Raw genomic sequence first — 13,914 nt, forward strand, 5'->3', positions numbered from 1 at the left:
TCACCACCTCTTTGATGTAATCTGGAAATAACGTAACTTTATCATTATTATTATTCTATCCTGCTCTTCTGCTTTCATGCCCAGAGCAGCTCACAATTAATATAGAAAGCAGGGGTGGGCAACATGCAACCCACAGGCTGCATGCAGCCTCCCCTCCCCACCCCGGTGTGGCCCCTTGCTGCCATGTTGCTGAAAGTTGTGGAAGCAGCCAAAAAAATGGCAGTTTAGCTTGAGAACAAGCTAAATTCGACCTATTTACTGCTCCATAGTAGTTTTCTGCCAGATTTCAACTGGCCTCTTTTTTTTGCCACCACTGTCAAATTTGTAGTGTGGAGGCTGGAGTGCAACCTACAGGGAGATCCAGGGAGATGACAATGGTCCCTGGAACCCCCTCACCCACCCCAAGTTGCTGCTACTGAGTAGAGACTAATGAATGTGTGGCATTTTGTGCCGATATAGATATTGGTGAAGATTCAGCCATGGACATGATATTGTTTAGATATTAAATGTGGCAAGTCTTGATTCACTACAGAAAAAATATTTATTTGACAATGATTAAGATTAGGACACCAAAAACAAGGCCCTGTTGGTATAATGAAAAGAAGAAAAGGTATCAGGATAAAAGGGAATTCTACTGTTTGTTAAATAGGCAAAAGGCATCACATATTATGACTCTGATTTCTGTGTGATCATTTTAATGCCACCCACAGTACTTCTGTTTGTTCATAAATTAACACACTTGTGCTGCAAATAGAATGTTCCATATTGTCAACACAGAAGAATGATAGATTGGTTTTAAATGTTCTGCGCAAACCGTGTTGATTTATACAAAGGTGCTGTGAGGGGTCAGTGGGGTTTGCCACCTCTTACTAAGCGCCTGACGAGTCACTCATGGCATTGCTGGTTTTTCCTGCATTCCAAGGAATTGGCATGCCAAGGAATTGCACATTTCCTCTCATGCCAGCACAAAGGGAAAGGACAGAGCAGCCACGGATGGCGACGGTTCAAACAGATGGCGTTGCCAGCCATTGCATGCCTGCAGCTGGCCCCATCAGCCAAAATGGGCATCACCTGAAGTGGGGCGGCAGGCAGAGGAGGGGAGAAGCGGGGAGGATAAAAGGAAGGCAGGAGAGCAAGGAGGGAGGTGGCTGTGGAAAGAGAGAGATCGCCCACGAGCAAGGACAGCAGAGGAGGCAAGCCCAGGCAGACAGACAGAAAGGCAAGAAAGAGGAATTAAAAAGGAAGGAACTTGGGAAAGACAAGGGAAAGGTATATCTGTCGTGGAGGGGAGGGCAACACCCGAATGGGGCGAAGAGGCTTGGGGAAAAGAGAGGCTTTCCAACCTCCTGTCATTAACCCTAGCATGGCAGGATGGACTGAGTGACCTAGTGGCTCAACTGTCAGGCTTTGGAGAAGGTGAATGTACAAGCAGGATTGCATATTAGAGGCAAAGCAACAAGGGGAGTTGTCTGAGAAGAGTGGGCAGCGCTTAGTGCCCTTCTTCAGCTAGCACTCTGTACGAAGACCTTTTCCAGGGAGGAGAATATCCCTTCCTTGAATGTCAGAGATGAGGATGGATAGACTTGCCTGCATTCGTGATCACCGTGCGCCTGCCAAACCATCACCACCACCTCTAATCTTGCCTGTCCATTCACTCCTGTAATCTTGCTTTATGGCCATCATTTCAGTAAAAGGCCTTCTATGAAGAATAATGAGCTGCCATTTTTACACAAAATGTCAGCTCACCAGGGGGCCAGGCAGCTGGGTGCTCATCTGGCCATCCAGTGGCTCATGTCATGTGGGCAGCCAGCCAGCGGAGTCCACAGACCCCAGTCCAGCAGGCAGAGCAGGCCAGAGTCTGCTGCACTCCACCCCAGTGTCAGATGCCTGCAACATCCCTAGTCAGAGACGGTTCTATTATTGTTTATGGAGAGCTAATCCCTTTTGTGTTATAGTTTTAAGGGGACTGTCAGTGAATGTAACTAGCACAGTCCACATCAATAAAAGCTATCTTAACACTCACTGACAGTTGCCATTCTGATGGAGACAATGGATCAAGGGGGTTTTGATGTTCCCCTTCCTCAGGACTGCGAACAGGTGCATATACTGAACTACCTTAAATTAAAGGACAGTGGCTTGAATCCTAAGCTGTTAACTAGTTCCACAAGAGTGTGTCCACGCTCACAAGATATTTTTTTTTCTTTTTTAGTATGGTTGGCTTCTATTATCTTTTGAAAGCAAGAAAACTTTCAAAAACATATTGCGATAAATCCCACTGGTAATTCCTAGCCCTTGAGTGTACCTAAAGTAACTCTTTGGATTCCAGCCAATGTGATTTCATGTCTGTCTTCAAACCATATAAGTACTAGATTTTCAGGGAATTGGTGCTAGGAAGTGCCTTGAGAAACTGCAAGGAGCTTTCTTGAAAATGCCTACCCTTCAGATATTTTCCTCCCTTTAATATAATTTGTATGCTGTGTAGTTTTTCTTTGTACATTGTAATCTTTTGAATCAATTTAATAGCAGCTGCAGTAAGAAGAAATGTTATGTTTGCATGCCTGGCTGAGCTCCAGTAATTTTATTCAGTAAATTAGCTGAGTTGCTTGTTTATTAGCATTTTCCACTCTGCACCCACAATGTAATTTTATTCTGTGTCCATTTTTAAAAGTCAGAGTAGAAAAAGCGGTGTTGACTTACAGACCAGGTATGCATGACCAAAACAGCCCACTGTGGGTTGTTTAAGCTATGGTGGGCTGCAGCATGTGCTGGACAGGATTTGCATATTCAACACCCAGCTGTGGCTTGTCATGTTGTGTGAACCCAGAGACTGTGGGTTATGTGAGGGTTAAATAACCCTCACATACCTCAGCAACAGACTATTGCTTAACCCTCGCATAACCCATGGCCCCTGGGTTTGCATGACATGACAAGCAGGGGCCGGGCAGTGAATATTCAAAATGGCTGCCCACATGTGTGGAGCCCACTATGGTTTAAATAAGCCATGGTGTGCTGTTTGCATGTGCAACCCAACCCACTGTGTTGTCACACAGATATTCTCTCAGTCACATGCACACATTTACACATTTACACATACTTACTCTTGCAGGGCCATTTGTGCCCTGTGAAGGGGGTGGGGGCATTCCTAGCAACTTTCAAAGGAGTGTCCAAAATTGAATAGTTTTCTTTGGGAGGGCCATTTATGGTGGAGTTGCTGTCAAAGCCGCCTAGTGGCATTCCCATTTATCAGTGAATGTCCCAATAGGAATTATGCTATGTCATAAATATGATGGGACAGGTTATTTTCTAGTTTACAAAAAGGAGGGAGAAGAACAAAACCCTCTACTGCCTCACCTTAAATAATTATAACACCCCCCCCAATGAAAATTAATTAATTTCAGATGACCCCTGAACATTATTAAGCTCTTTGGGGGGGCATTTTCACTCTACACCTGCCCTTAAAATGACCAAAAAAGCTGAAATGAATACTTTGGCTCAGCTCTTATTATGCTATACCAGCTGTCCTCGACCTGGCACTTTTCAGATGTGTTGGACTGCAACTTCCAGCATTCCTGAATGCTGGCATTGCAGTCAAATACATCTGGAGAGCTGCAGGTGGGGGAAGACTATACTGGAATGGCTGGAGTGTCACTTTTCTGACAATATAAAACAATTCAGGTTGATTCTTCTTCTTCTTTATTATATTTCTATACCGCCCCATAGCCGAAGCTCTCTGGGTGGTTTACAAAAGTTAAAACATTAAAATACAATATACAAAGTTTAAAAACCATATACATAAAAGGATATGGACAATATATACAAAGAACATATAACTAAAAACAACTTCAAACTAAAAACATTTCTTTTAAATCCAGCAATAAAACACAGCTTAAAACAACACCGCTTAAAAACAGTATACAAAAGTCAGCAAAAGGAACAAGAGTTCTAAACAGGGAAGGCCTGCTGGAATAATATAGTCTTTAATGCCTGCTTAAAAACCTTCAAACTGGTCAACAGGCACATTTCAACTGGCAGGTCATTCCACAACTGAGGGACAGCAAAAGAGAAGGTCCTCTTGCATGTGGCTGCCAGTCTCACATTAGGCAGCCACAGCAGAGAGCCCTCAGAGGACCTTAGGTGGTGGACTGGGACATAGGGGAGAAAGTGCTCCCTAAGGTACCTTGGACCTAGACTATGTAAGGTTTTAAAGGTAAGAACCAGCAGTTTATATTTTGCTCAGAAACAAATTAGCAGCCAGTGTAAAGATTTTAAAACCGGTGTAATACGGTCTCCATGGGATGTCCCAGAGACCAACCTGGCTGCCCTGTTTTGTACCAGCTGAAGTTTCTGAACTAAATATACAGGCAGCCCCAAGTACAGCGCATTACAGAAATCAGGCCTAGAGGTTACCAGTGTGTGCACCACCATTACCAGGTCCACATGTTCCAGGAAGGCATAGCTGGTGTATCAGCCAAAGTTGATAACAGGCACTTCTCACCGTTGCCTCCACCTGGGGTGCCTGGAGCAGGGTTGGGTCAAGAAGCACCCCAAACCACGAACTTGCTCCTTCAGGGGGAGTGCAGCCTCATCCAGAACTGGTTGACATACCTCAATACCTGAATTAGGACCTTTCATGATAAGCACCTCTGTCTTTCCTGGATTCAACTTCAGCTTGTTCTCCCTCATCCAGCCCATTACTGACTTCAGGCAGTCATTCAGAGGAGTCATACCTTCCTTGGATAGAGATGTTAAGGAGAAATAGATTTGGGTGTCATCAGCATACTGATAACACCCAGCCCCAAATCTTCTGATGATTTCTCCCAGCGGTTTCATGTAGATATTAAATAGCATCAGGGATAGAATGGAGCCCTGAGGGACTCCACATAATAATTCCTTTTTTGAGGAACAACCATCCCCAAGTGACACCATCTGGAACTGTCCGGAGAGAAAGGAGCGGAACCGCTGCAGAGCAGTGCCCCCAACCTACAACTCCCTCAGGCGATCCAGAAGGATACCATGGTCAATGGTATCGAATGCCGCTGAGAGATCCAAAAGAATCAACAGGGATGCACTCTCCCTATCAATTCCCAGGTGAAGATCATCCACCAAGGCAACCATGGCAGTCTAAACTCGGTATCCCGCTCTGAAGCCAGTCTGAAATGGGTTCAGGCTTTACTTAAAGCCTTTCTGCAACAATGTTGCAGTTATGTATTTAAAAGCTGTTGAAAATAAACCTACATAGAACACACCTTCTCTTCCACCTTCCCTCTGCTTATCAGTAAGTACAAGTGAGGATGAATCCTATTCAGTAGGACAGTGTCCAGTCCTGTTGGGGACCAAAATTTAAATGAATCAAATTGAGAGAGAGACTAAAACAACTGAATGTGTGATTATGTGTAAATAGTGATACAAGGTATGCCGTATGTCTGTGTGTATGATGACATTTATACTTAACAACCTGCCTAAAAATCTATTGCTGAAATCCCTGTGAGGCTGTGTACTCGCCCTACTCCATGGAACTGTAGTATTCTTGGAAGCTTCCCAGTGCCCCCCCCCCCCTTACAGACACACCCTACCACAAGGCAGTCAGCTCTTCCAGAACTGAGAGCAGTGATCATCTGTTTGGCAGGGGACATAAGACTCTGCATTGGTTTTTCAGGGTACATCCACACTTCTGCTTCAGAAGTAATGTCCCTCAAGGTAAGCAGAATATATCTAATTTTAACCTGTCGCTGCTTACATTCAACATCAGCCCATATTTATGTAGTTTATGAGTGGTTTCCCCCCAGTCCATATATTTCTGGCATGCACTTTGTATATGGGGCTAATGCACAGAGTAAAAAATGTTTTACTCTGTGCATTATGGTAGCCGTATGGGATGGTGCTGCATGTGGGAAGCAACATGTTTTAATTGGCCCATATGCTGGGACCAAATAGTTTGCACAGTCCGTTGTAAGATCTTACGTTTTAATGAAATAGACCACTTGCTGCTCACAAATTGGGTGTGTGTGAGCATTGTACCATATTTGAAAAAACTGAAAAAGCATTTCTATTTTATGTATATAACTTGGTATTTTCAAAAAAGGGGCCAAAAGTCCTCTGAGAAATTGAGACACATTAAGTCCGATCATGTTGAATGTGTTTTCAGCTTTTGTTTCCTACATCTGTTGCCTTCAAGCCTTCTACACGCTGCTCTGGATCCCCCTCTGTCCATCAGGCCAACTCCCTCTGCCCTCCCACTTCTTAATTAGTGTCAAACCCACTTCTATAGCAAAGGCTTCCCAAGACCACTATATTCTCCTCTTTTTCTCCACTGAATGATACTGATTATACTTCCTTCCTTACTACTCCTTTAGTGGGCTCTTGCATCTGCTTCTGTATCCATTTTATCCCTCTGATTTAAAATGTGAGCCCTTTGTGCAAGAATTTCATCACTTCTGTGATATGTATAATACTCAGGTGGTTGATCTTGCAAAGCAAATACTAAGTGGTTATAGTAATTTTATAAACAGTGTTGTTGTTGTTGTACTTTAAAGTAAGTAAGCAAGTAATCACACAGGTTGTATTTACCTTTCAGGAGCTAACCGTGTGACATTACAAGATTCCAACATTCTTCAGCCAATGGGTCTGACTGTGTTGGGAAATCATCTATATTGGATTGACCGCCAGCAGCAGATGATAGAAAGAGTTGAGAAAATCAATGGATACAAGAGGACCAGAATACAAGGTCGAATTGCTCACCTAACAGGCATTCATGCAGTTGAAGACATAGACATGGGGGAATTCTGTAAGTTTATCACAGTGCTGCGTACTTTCAGATGAGGTCACTTTCAATGGTATAGAACTTTAAGCGGATACTGTTGACATGTTCTAGTATGTGACATTTTGGTAATTTTAAAAAGTACCTAAAGATATGAAAGTTATTGTTAGAAAAACATGATACATTTCTACCCTGAATAAATTTGTTGTAGAGCATACAGACAAATACTTTATTGGGTCAAAAATTGTACTCTACACTTAGTAGAACTACAGGAAGGGTATAGAGCAATGTTTGGTTGGGCTTTCCTGGTGGGTCATTGGACTTCACTTGGAATTCCATAAGCTGCCAGCAGCAAATGAAAATTATACAGTGTGAACATAATGATGCAGCAGGTTTCCATTTCCAGACTAAATTTGATATGCAAGTCCTGTAAGATAATTTTTGCTGAGTTCTCTTATTTTAAAAAAAAACTTGGTGTCACTAAGTGTTATAATCTGATTTTGACTCATAAAGATCTAAAGATTATCCGTTATTTCAACCTCCTGCTCTAATGAAGGACGTGCCATATATGAACCCACATCAACACTATACATTAGTCTCTTTAAAGGTTAGCCCACATCTTGTTCCATTACACCACTCTAATTAGAGGCTGTTCATAAGAGAGTGGAGACCCCTACCATGAACTAAGTAGCAGGTTTCATTTGTAAGTCAGGAGTTTAAGTAAACAGGCATGTTCTGTGGAAAGACATATATGTTGAAGGGTCTCATAAATGTGTGACAGATTTTACAGTATTTTACAGTATTTTATTCATTAGTTACTGATTCATTATTCCTTAGTGTCATCGTTCCACACCATGACATAGCTTGCCATACCATACTGAACTTCAGTGTCCCTTTCCTATGACACTGGAAGCAGAACAGGGCCATGGTCAATGGCCAAGGATTGTAGGAGTTGTATTCCAAAACATTTGGATGGCATAGGGTTTCCTGCTCCTATTCTATGCAATGGCATCATGAGCCTGTGTGTTAAATGCTGGCTATTCAACACACAGCCAGGTGGAAGCCAGCTAAAGCTGGTCTCTCAGCTAAGTTGATGGAGTAAGCTCCACTGTCCCATCTCTCCATCAAGTTCAGCCAGGTAGAGTGGCTCCTACTACTAACAAAACAAGCACACAGCTTTGCTAAGTCCCCTAAAATATAAATGTTGTTATTTGAAAACCGCTCTAATCTCTGAGGTATTGTTTTGCTTTCCTTCTCATCTTGTCTAAGTGCTACCTTTGTGTGTAGCAAAAAAGAAAATGAATTCTGATCCAGAGACTGTGATTAAGATGTGACAATTTGATGCAATGTGATGATATGTATATATAAAAGAACGTTGGACTCCGAATGTCTTATGTTTTTATTGTGTTCTTGTATAGTTCTTAGTACAGTATTTTTCTAAGCTACAAACAAGCAATAGTCTTCTCCTTTTTCTTTATTTACAAAGCTGCCCACCCATGTTCCCGGGACAATGGTGGATGTTCACACATCTGTATAGCGAAAGGAGATGGAACTCCAAGGTGCTCATGCCCAGTTCACTTGGTCCTTCTCCAGAACCTTTTAACATGTGGAGGTAGGTGATCTAAGTGGAAGCTTTCCAGATGTGCCTGCAGTAGAGGTTCACAAGCTTTTTTAGGCTCCAGTAGGCAAACATATTTAGATTTCATTGTGCTATAGGCTTTAAGCTGTTTGTTAGGTAGAATTCCATGACCAACTCATGAACACAGTTCCTTTGCTATTGACCAGCAGTGTTTGCACCCAAAACGTGACTGCGGTATAAACTCAAAGGAAACGCACAAGGTGTGTTTTCACACAATGATTGCACCTTGTCCTGACCTCCCCTTAGCTATGACAATGAAATCAACTATGGTTCTTTAATATCTTATTTAGAGGGAAAGAGTTAATAGCATATATTGCTTGTATATATTGCACAGAATTGTCTTTGCAGTTGTATGACAGATCTCAGATGTTCACACTTGAGCCACTTTTGTGGTTCTTTGGCCTTTAGTATGAGGATATGCTTTAAGGAAACACTAGAAAAACTCAGATCTTTATGTACTTTAGTTTCTTAGGCTCCGCATGTCTATGGAATAGAATGGGAAATGAGAAGAAGAAACAAAACAAAGTGTCAGTTTCCCCTTCCCATGTGTAAAGAGCATGTTTGTTCAGCTCTCCTTTTACCCAGTTTCTTATTAAGCTAGTCACTGTGCTGTCGGTTTTCTAAATGTACCTGGAATCTAAATAAAATCATTTGTGGGCGCTATCCAGTGGTAGCTTTGCATTAAAAGAAAGCATTTCTGTTTAAGATGGGGCACCTGATTTTTGCTGATCTGCCTGATCCACTGCAGCCCCCCGCCCCCAGCTGCTCCTAAGAGCTGGGGCCCCTGTGGAACACTGCAGGATATGGCACAGACTACTGAAGTAGATATGGGGGAAATCAGCAAAAATTGGATGCCTTGCTTTGCGTGAGCAGAAGTACTTTCTGCTAGTGCAAAGCAACCGTTGATCGTCTGGGTTAAGTCCTCTGAGTGAGTTGTGGTTTGATCTTCTGAATAAATTTATATACTAAATTTTTATGAGGAGCAAAAGGACTCTTCTGCTTTAGGAATATATAAGAGCCTTGTCTCATGAGCTGAGTCTGGCTTTAAGAGTTCATAGTTGGCTAATATGAGCCTAAATTACATGTAAATGAGTTAACTGCTTAGGAGTTTTGCTTCAGAGTTTTGAATATAGTACATGGGCTTCCAAGTCTTTTCCTAGAATTAAAAAAAAAAGTTATTCCTTATTATGATCATGGTGTGGTAATTAGGTATAAATCAGGATTAAAAGGAGCAACTTTTGCAACTCAGCAGAAATACTGTAGCACTAAAAAAAATTGCCCAGTTCCAGTATACTTTGTTTATAACGTGGTTCTTCATATTCCAGCACATACCCGATGTTTCTTTTACAGCTGAAAACATTTAAAATATATATTTAGTTGTATTTTCTGGGAAGTTAAACATCTCCTCTCTTAAGGAGGGAATCTTCTCCAACAATTTCAGCTTTTTGCTTCTCTTCTCAAGTTTGCTTTGGAAATACTTGTTTCTCTTAAATGGCACATTTGCTGGACTATGAGCTCCCCAGGGAGAGTAATTTCCCTTATAAACAGTTTCTGTCTCATGACCACAACATGCTCTGTGGTACTGGAGTTTTTGCATGTATTCTGCAGAGGAGGAAAGAGAGTCGATTGGCTCATGTTTCTCAGTTTGCAAGAAATTGCCAGTGACAGATTCATTTTTCCTATTGCTGTTGCATGCTTTAACTCCAAAATGAATCCGTGTCCTCTTTTCCCTCCTGATCATTTCAGCTTAATCTTATTCTGTGCCCTGGCTATAGCCATCTGAAGCCCTCAGCCAATAGCTCACAGTGACCGGGTCACAGTGACCTGGTTCACACATAACGACAACTTATCAGTTAAACAACCCGTGGGTTGCCATGCATGAGTGGGAGGGAGCGGGCGCGCTGCCTCCTGCATAGGCACCACTTCTGCTTTTGCTCCACAACCCACAATCAGCTCCTTCATAGGTTGTGGAGTGTGATGTCCAAACCCGGACCGATGGGTTGTTTAACCCCTAAAAAACCCAGTGGTCTGGGTTTGGACATCACGCTCCACAACCTATGAAGGAGCTGATTGTGGGTTGTGGAGTAAAAGCAGAAGTGGTGTTTATGCAGGAGGCAGCATGCCCGCTCTCTCCCACTCATCTGCAACAGCCCATGGTTTATTTAACCCATGAGCTATTGTAATGTGTGAATAGTGTCAGGAGCGCCCAAGCTGCCTCTTTAAGGCCCCTCCAATAGCCAACTCACCACACAGACGAAAGGGATTTTTTCCAAGTTCCTTTACAACTTAATGACTCTTTCAGATGCTAATCACCAGCGACTAAGCAAGGAAACGCACTGGGGTAGTTAGCAGAGTAGCCTAAGCTCCGGGTGAGGCAGTTGGTCCCCGTTTGAAGGGAAAGAGCGGGAAAACTCTGAACTTATGGGCTATGGAGAGGTTCTCCCTCTTACCCGGGGATCCTCGGGATGCGACCGTTGTTGTAGCGCCAAGCGGGCAAAGCGCCGCCTCTTGGCGCCCTCCATCAGGCGCTGCTCCCTCCGTCTCCGCTGAGCATCCAGCAAGATCCCATCCCTCACTCTCTCACTGCTAGGGTCACTATCTCTCTCAGGAATGCAGGCAGGAGGAATCTCTCCCTGCTGCTGTGCCTGTAAGAGATGAGCGAGCTCCTCCCCCACGGGTGGTTGGTCCTCCTCAGAATCAGAGCTACTCTGGAGCTCTATGGGCTCGGTATCCACTCTGACAAATAGCCCCTATAACCTGATATTATCTACTGCCTTTTTCAAACATGATTTTTCATATTTTTGAACAGCTTTTATTTGCATTGTAGCTGTGAAGGGAAAACTCTATGAAAGGCAAACTTCTCCTTTGGGGTAGGAGTGGGGGAGAGAACTAACCTATATCTGTATTGCCTATACTGTATATGTTTGGTCCTGTGAGTGGCAAACCCTAGTTGCAATTTTATTTCCTGCAACTTCTAAATTCTGTAGTGCCTGCACATTAACTACTGTCTTAGAATTTGGTGTTTATACTAATAATACTTTCATTGTCAGGCATTGGATTTATCCTTTTTAGTGCCAGTAGACAACAAAGGGTGAATTCGTACATGTTCATAATTTAAAGATTAAAACACCAGGTGTAACTTGACAAAACTCTGACACTGTTTGACAATATTTCAAAACACAGGAGGTGAGATATGGCATAATATAGAAATGTGTGAATTGGGTCTAATTTTGCTGGCTTTAGCAATTCACAGCATTTCAGTACTGATGGTATAGCATGCTGTCTGCTTTAATTAAATTGATCTAGAAAAAGTTATACAGGGTAAAAAAAAACCCATAATGCTATTATACCTGTCTTCTGAAAATACCTGCTGTGAAGGAATTTGCATTTATATCTGTCTTCTGAAAGTACTTACTATTAAGGAATGTGCATTTTAACATGTATTTATTTTGTGCATGAGTCCAGAGGCCTCAAAACAGAAATAATCATTTGAAAAACAAAACAAACGACCACCAGTAGCACATCCAGTTTATAATTTTACAGATTTTTTAAAAATGTTAAATTTAAAATGTTATAGATTGAATTTTTTTTAATTTTTTTTTAAAATTATAGCTTACAGATTTTTAAAATGTAAAACGTTTTGGTATAAAATACCAGCTTCAACCAGAACAATTCAGGAACAGGCCAAGCCCTAGTGAGGGAACATGGATTAACAGTTAGCACCTGTATTCAACAGCCAATCAAGCTGCATTAATAAACATCATGGCTTGTTTCATCTCGTCCTTTACACTGTTATCAGTGCCCCTTCATGGATCACTGCCTTGTTGTGGCGAAGGGGCTTGCGTAACTCAGTGAAGCCATAAGCTATGCCGTGCAGGGCCACCCAAGACGGACAGGTCATGGCGGAGAGTTCTGACAAAATGTGGTCCACTGGAGAAGGAAATGGCAACCCACTCCAGTATTCTTGCCAAGAAAACCCCATGGAACGTATCACAAGGCTAAAAGATATGATGCCGGAAGATGAGCCCCTCAGGTCGGAAGGTGTCCAATATACTACTGGGGAAGAGCAGAGGGTATTTCCAAGTAGCACCAGAAAGAGTGAAGCGGCTGGGCCAGAGCCGAAAGGACACTCAGCTGTGGATGTGTCTGGTGGTGAAAAGAAAATCCAATGCTGTAAAGAACAATATTGTTGAGGAACCTGGAATATCAGATCAATGAATCAAGGTAAGCTGGAGGTGGTCAAACATGAGATGGCAAGATTGAACATCGACATCTTGGGAATCAGCGAACTAAAATGGACAGGCATGGGTGAATTTAATTCAGGTGACCATCATATCTACTATTGTGGGCAAGAATCCCTTAGAAGAAATGGAGTAGCACTCATAGTCAACAAAAGGGTGGGAAAAGCAGTACCAGGGTACAATCTTAAAAACGATAGAATGATCTCAGTACGAATCCAAGGCAAACCATTCAACATCACAGTAATTCAAGTCTATGCCCCAACCACTGATGCCGAAGAAGCTGAGGTTGATCGGTTCTGTGAAGACCTACAACACCTTCTAGAACTAACACCAAAAAAAGATGTCCTCTTCATCATAGGGGACTGGAATGCTAAAGTAGGAAGTCAAGAAATCACCGGGATAACAGGCAGGCATGACCTTGGTGTACAAAATGAAGCAGGACAAAAGCTAATAGAGTTTTGCCTAGAGAACATGCTGATCATAGCAAACACTCTTTTCCAGCAGCACAAGAGACGACTCTACACATGAACATTACCAGATGGTCAATATCGAAATCAGAATGATTATGTCCTTTGCAGCCAAAGATGGAGAAGCTTCATACAGTCAGTAAAAACAAGACCTGGAGCTGACTGTGGCTCAGATCATGAGCTTCTTGTTGCAAAATTTCGGCTTAAATTGAAGAACGTAGGGAAAACCACTAAACCATTCAGGTATGTCCTAAATCATATCCCTTATGAATATACAGTGGAGGTGAGGAATAGATTTCAGGGATTAGACCTGATAGACAGAGTGCCTGAGGAACTATGGACGGAGGTCCGTAACATTGTTCAGGAGGCAGCAACGAAATCCATCCCAAAGAAAAAGAAATGCAAGAAAGCCAAGTGGCTGTCTGATGAGGCTTTACAAGTAGCTGAGGAAAGAAGGGAAGCGAAAAGCAAGGGAGAAAGGGGAAGATATACCCAACTGAATGCAGAGTTCCAGAGAATAGCAAGGAGAGACAAGAAGGCCTTCTTAAATGAACAATGCAAAGAAATCGAGGAAAACAACAGAATGGGAAAGACTAGAGATCTCTTCAAGAAAATTGGAGATCTCAAGGGAACGTTTTGTGCAAAGATGGGCATGATAAAGGACAAAGAAGGCAGGGACCTAACAGAAGCAGATGAGATTAAGAAGAGGTGGCAAGAATACACAGAAGAACTATACAGGAAAGGTCTTAATATCCCTGATAGCCATGATAGTGCGGTCACTGAACTTGAGCCGGACATCCTCGAGAGTGA

At 42.5% G+C, this 13,914-nt stretch overlaps 1 protein-coding gene across 1 annotated transcript in view; it reads left to right on the top strand.

Moving 5' to 3' along the window:
• LRP5 (LDL receptor related protein 5) overlaps positions 1 to 13,914 on the top strand; it is a 169,907-nt gene that overhangs the window by 139,518 nt on the left and 16,475 nt on the right. Inside the window, exons 16-17 of the mRNA XM_084857481.1 lie at positions 6,575 to 6,784; positions 8,244 to 8,369. Of these exons, the coding sequence (XP_084713607.1) occupies positions 6,575 to 6,784; positions 8,244 to 8,369 (336 nt within the window). The remainder of the gene's footprint in view (positions 1 to 6,574; positions 6,785 to 8,243; positions 8,370 to 13,914) is intronic.

The sequence above is a fragment of the Heloderma suspectum genome, chromosome 1 (assembly GCF_057233095.1).
Source record: "Heloderma suspectum isolate Gila_16-S chromosome 1, 16-S_ref, whole genome shotgun sequence".
NCBI lineage: Eukaryota > Metazoa > Chordata > Lepidosauria > Squamata > Helodermatidae > Heloderma > Heloderma suspectum.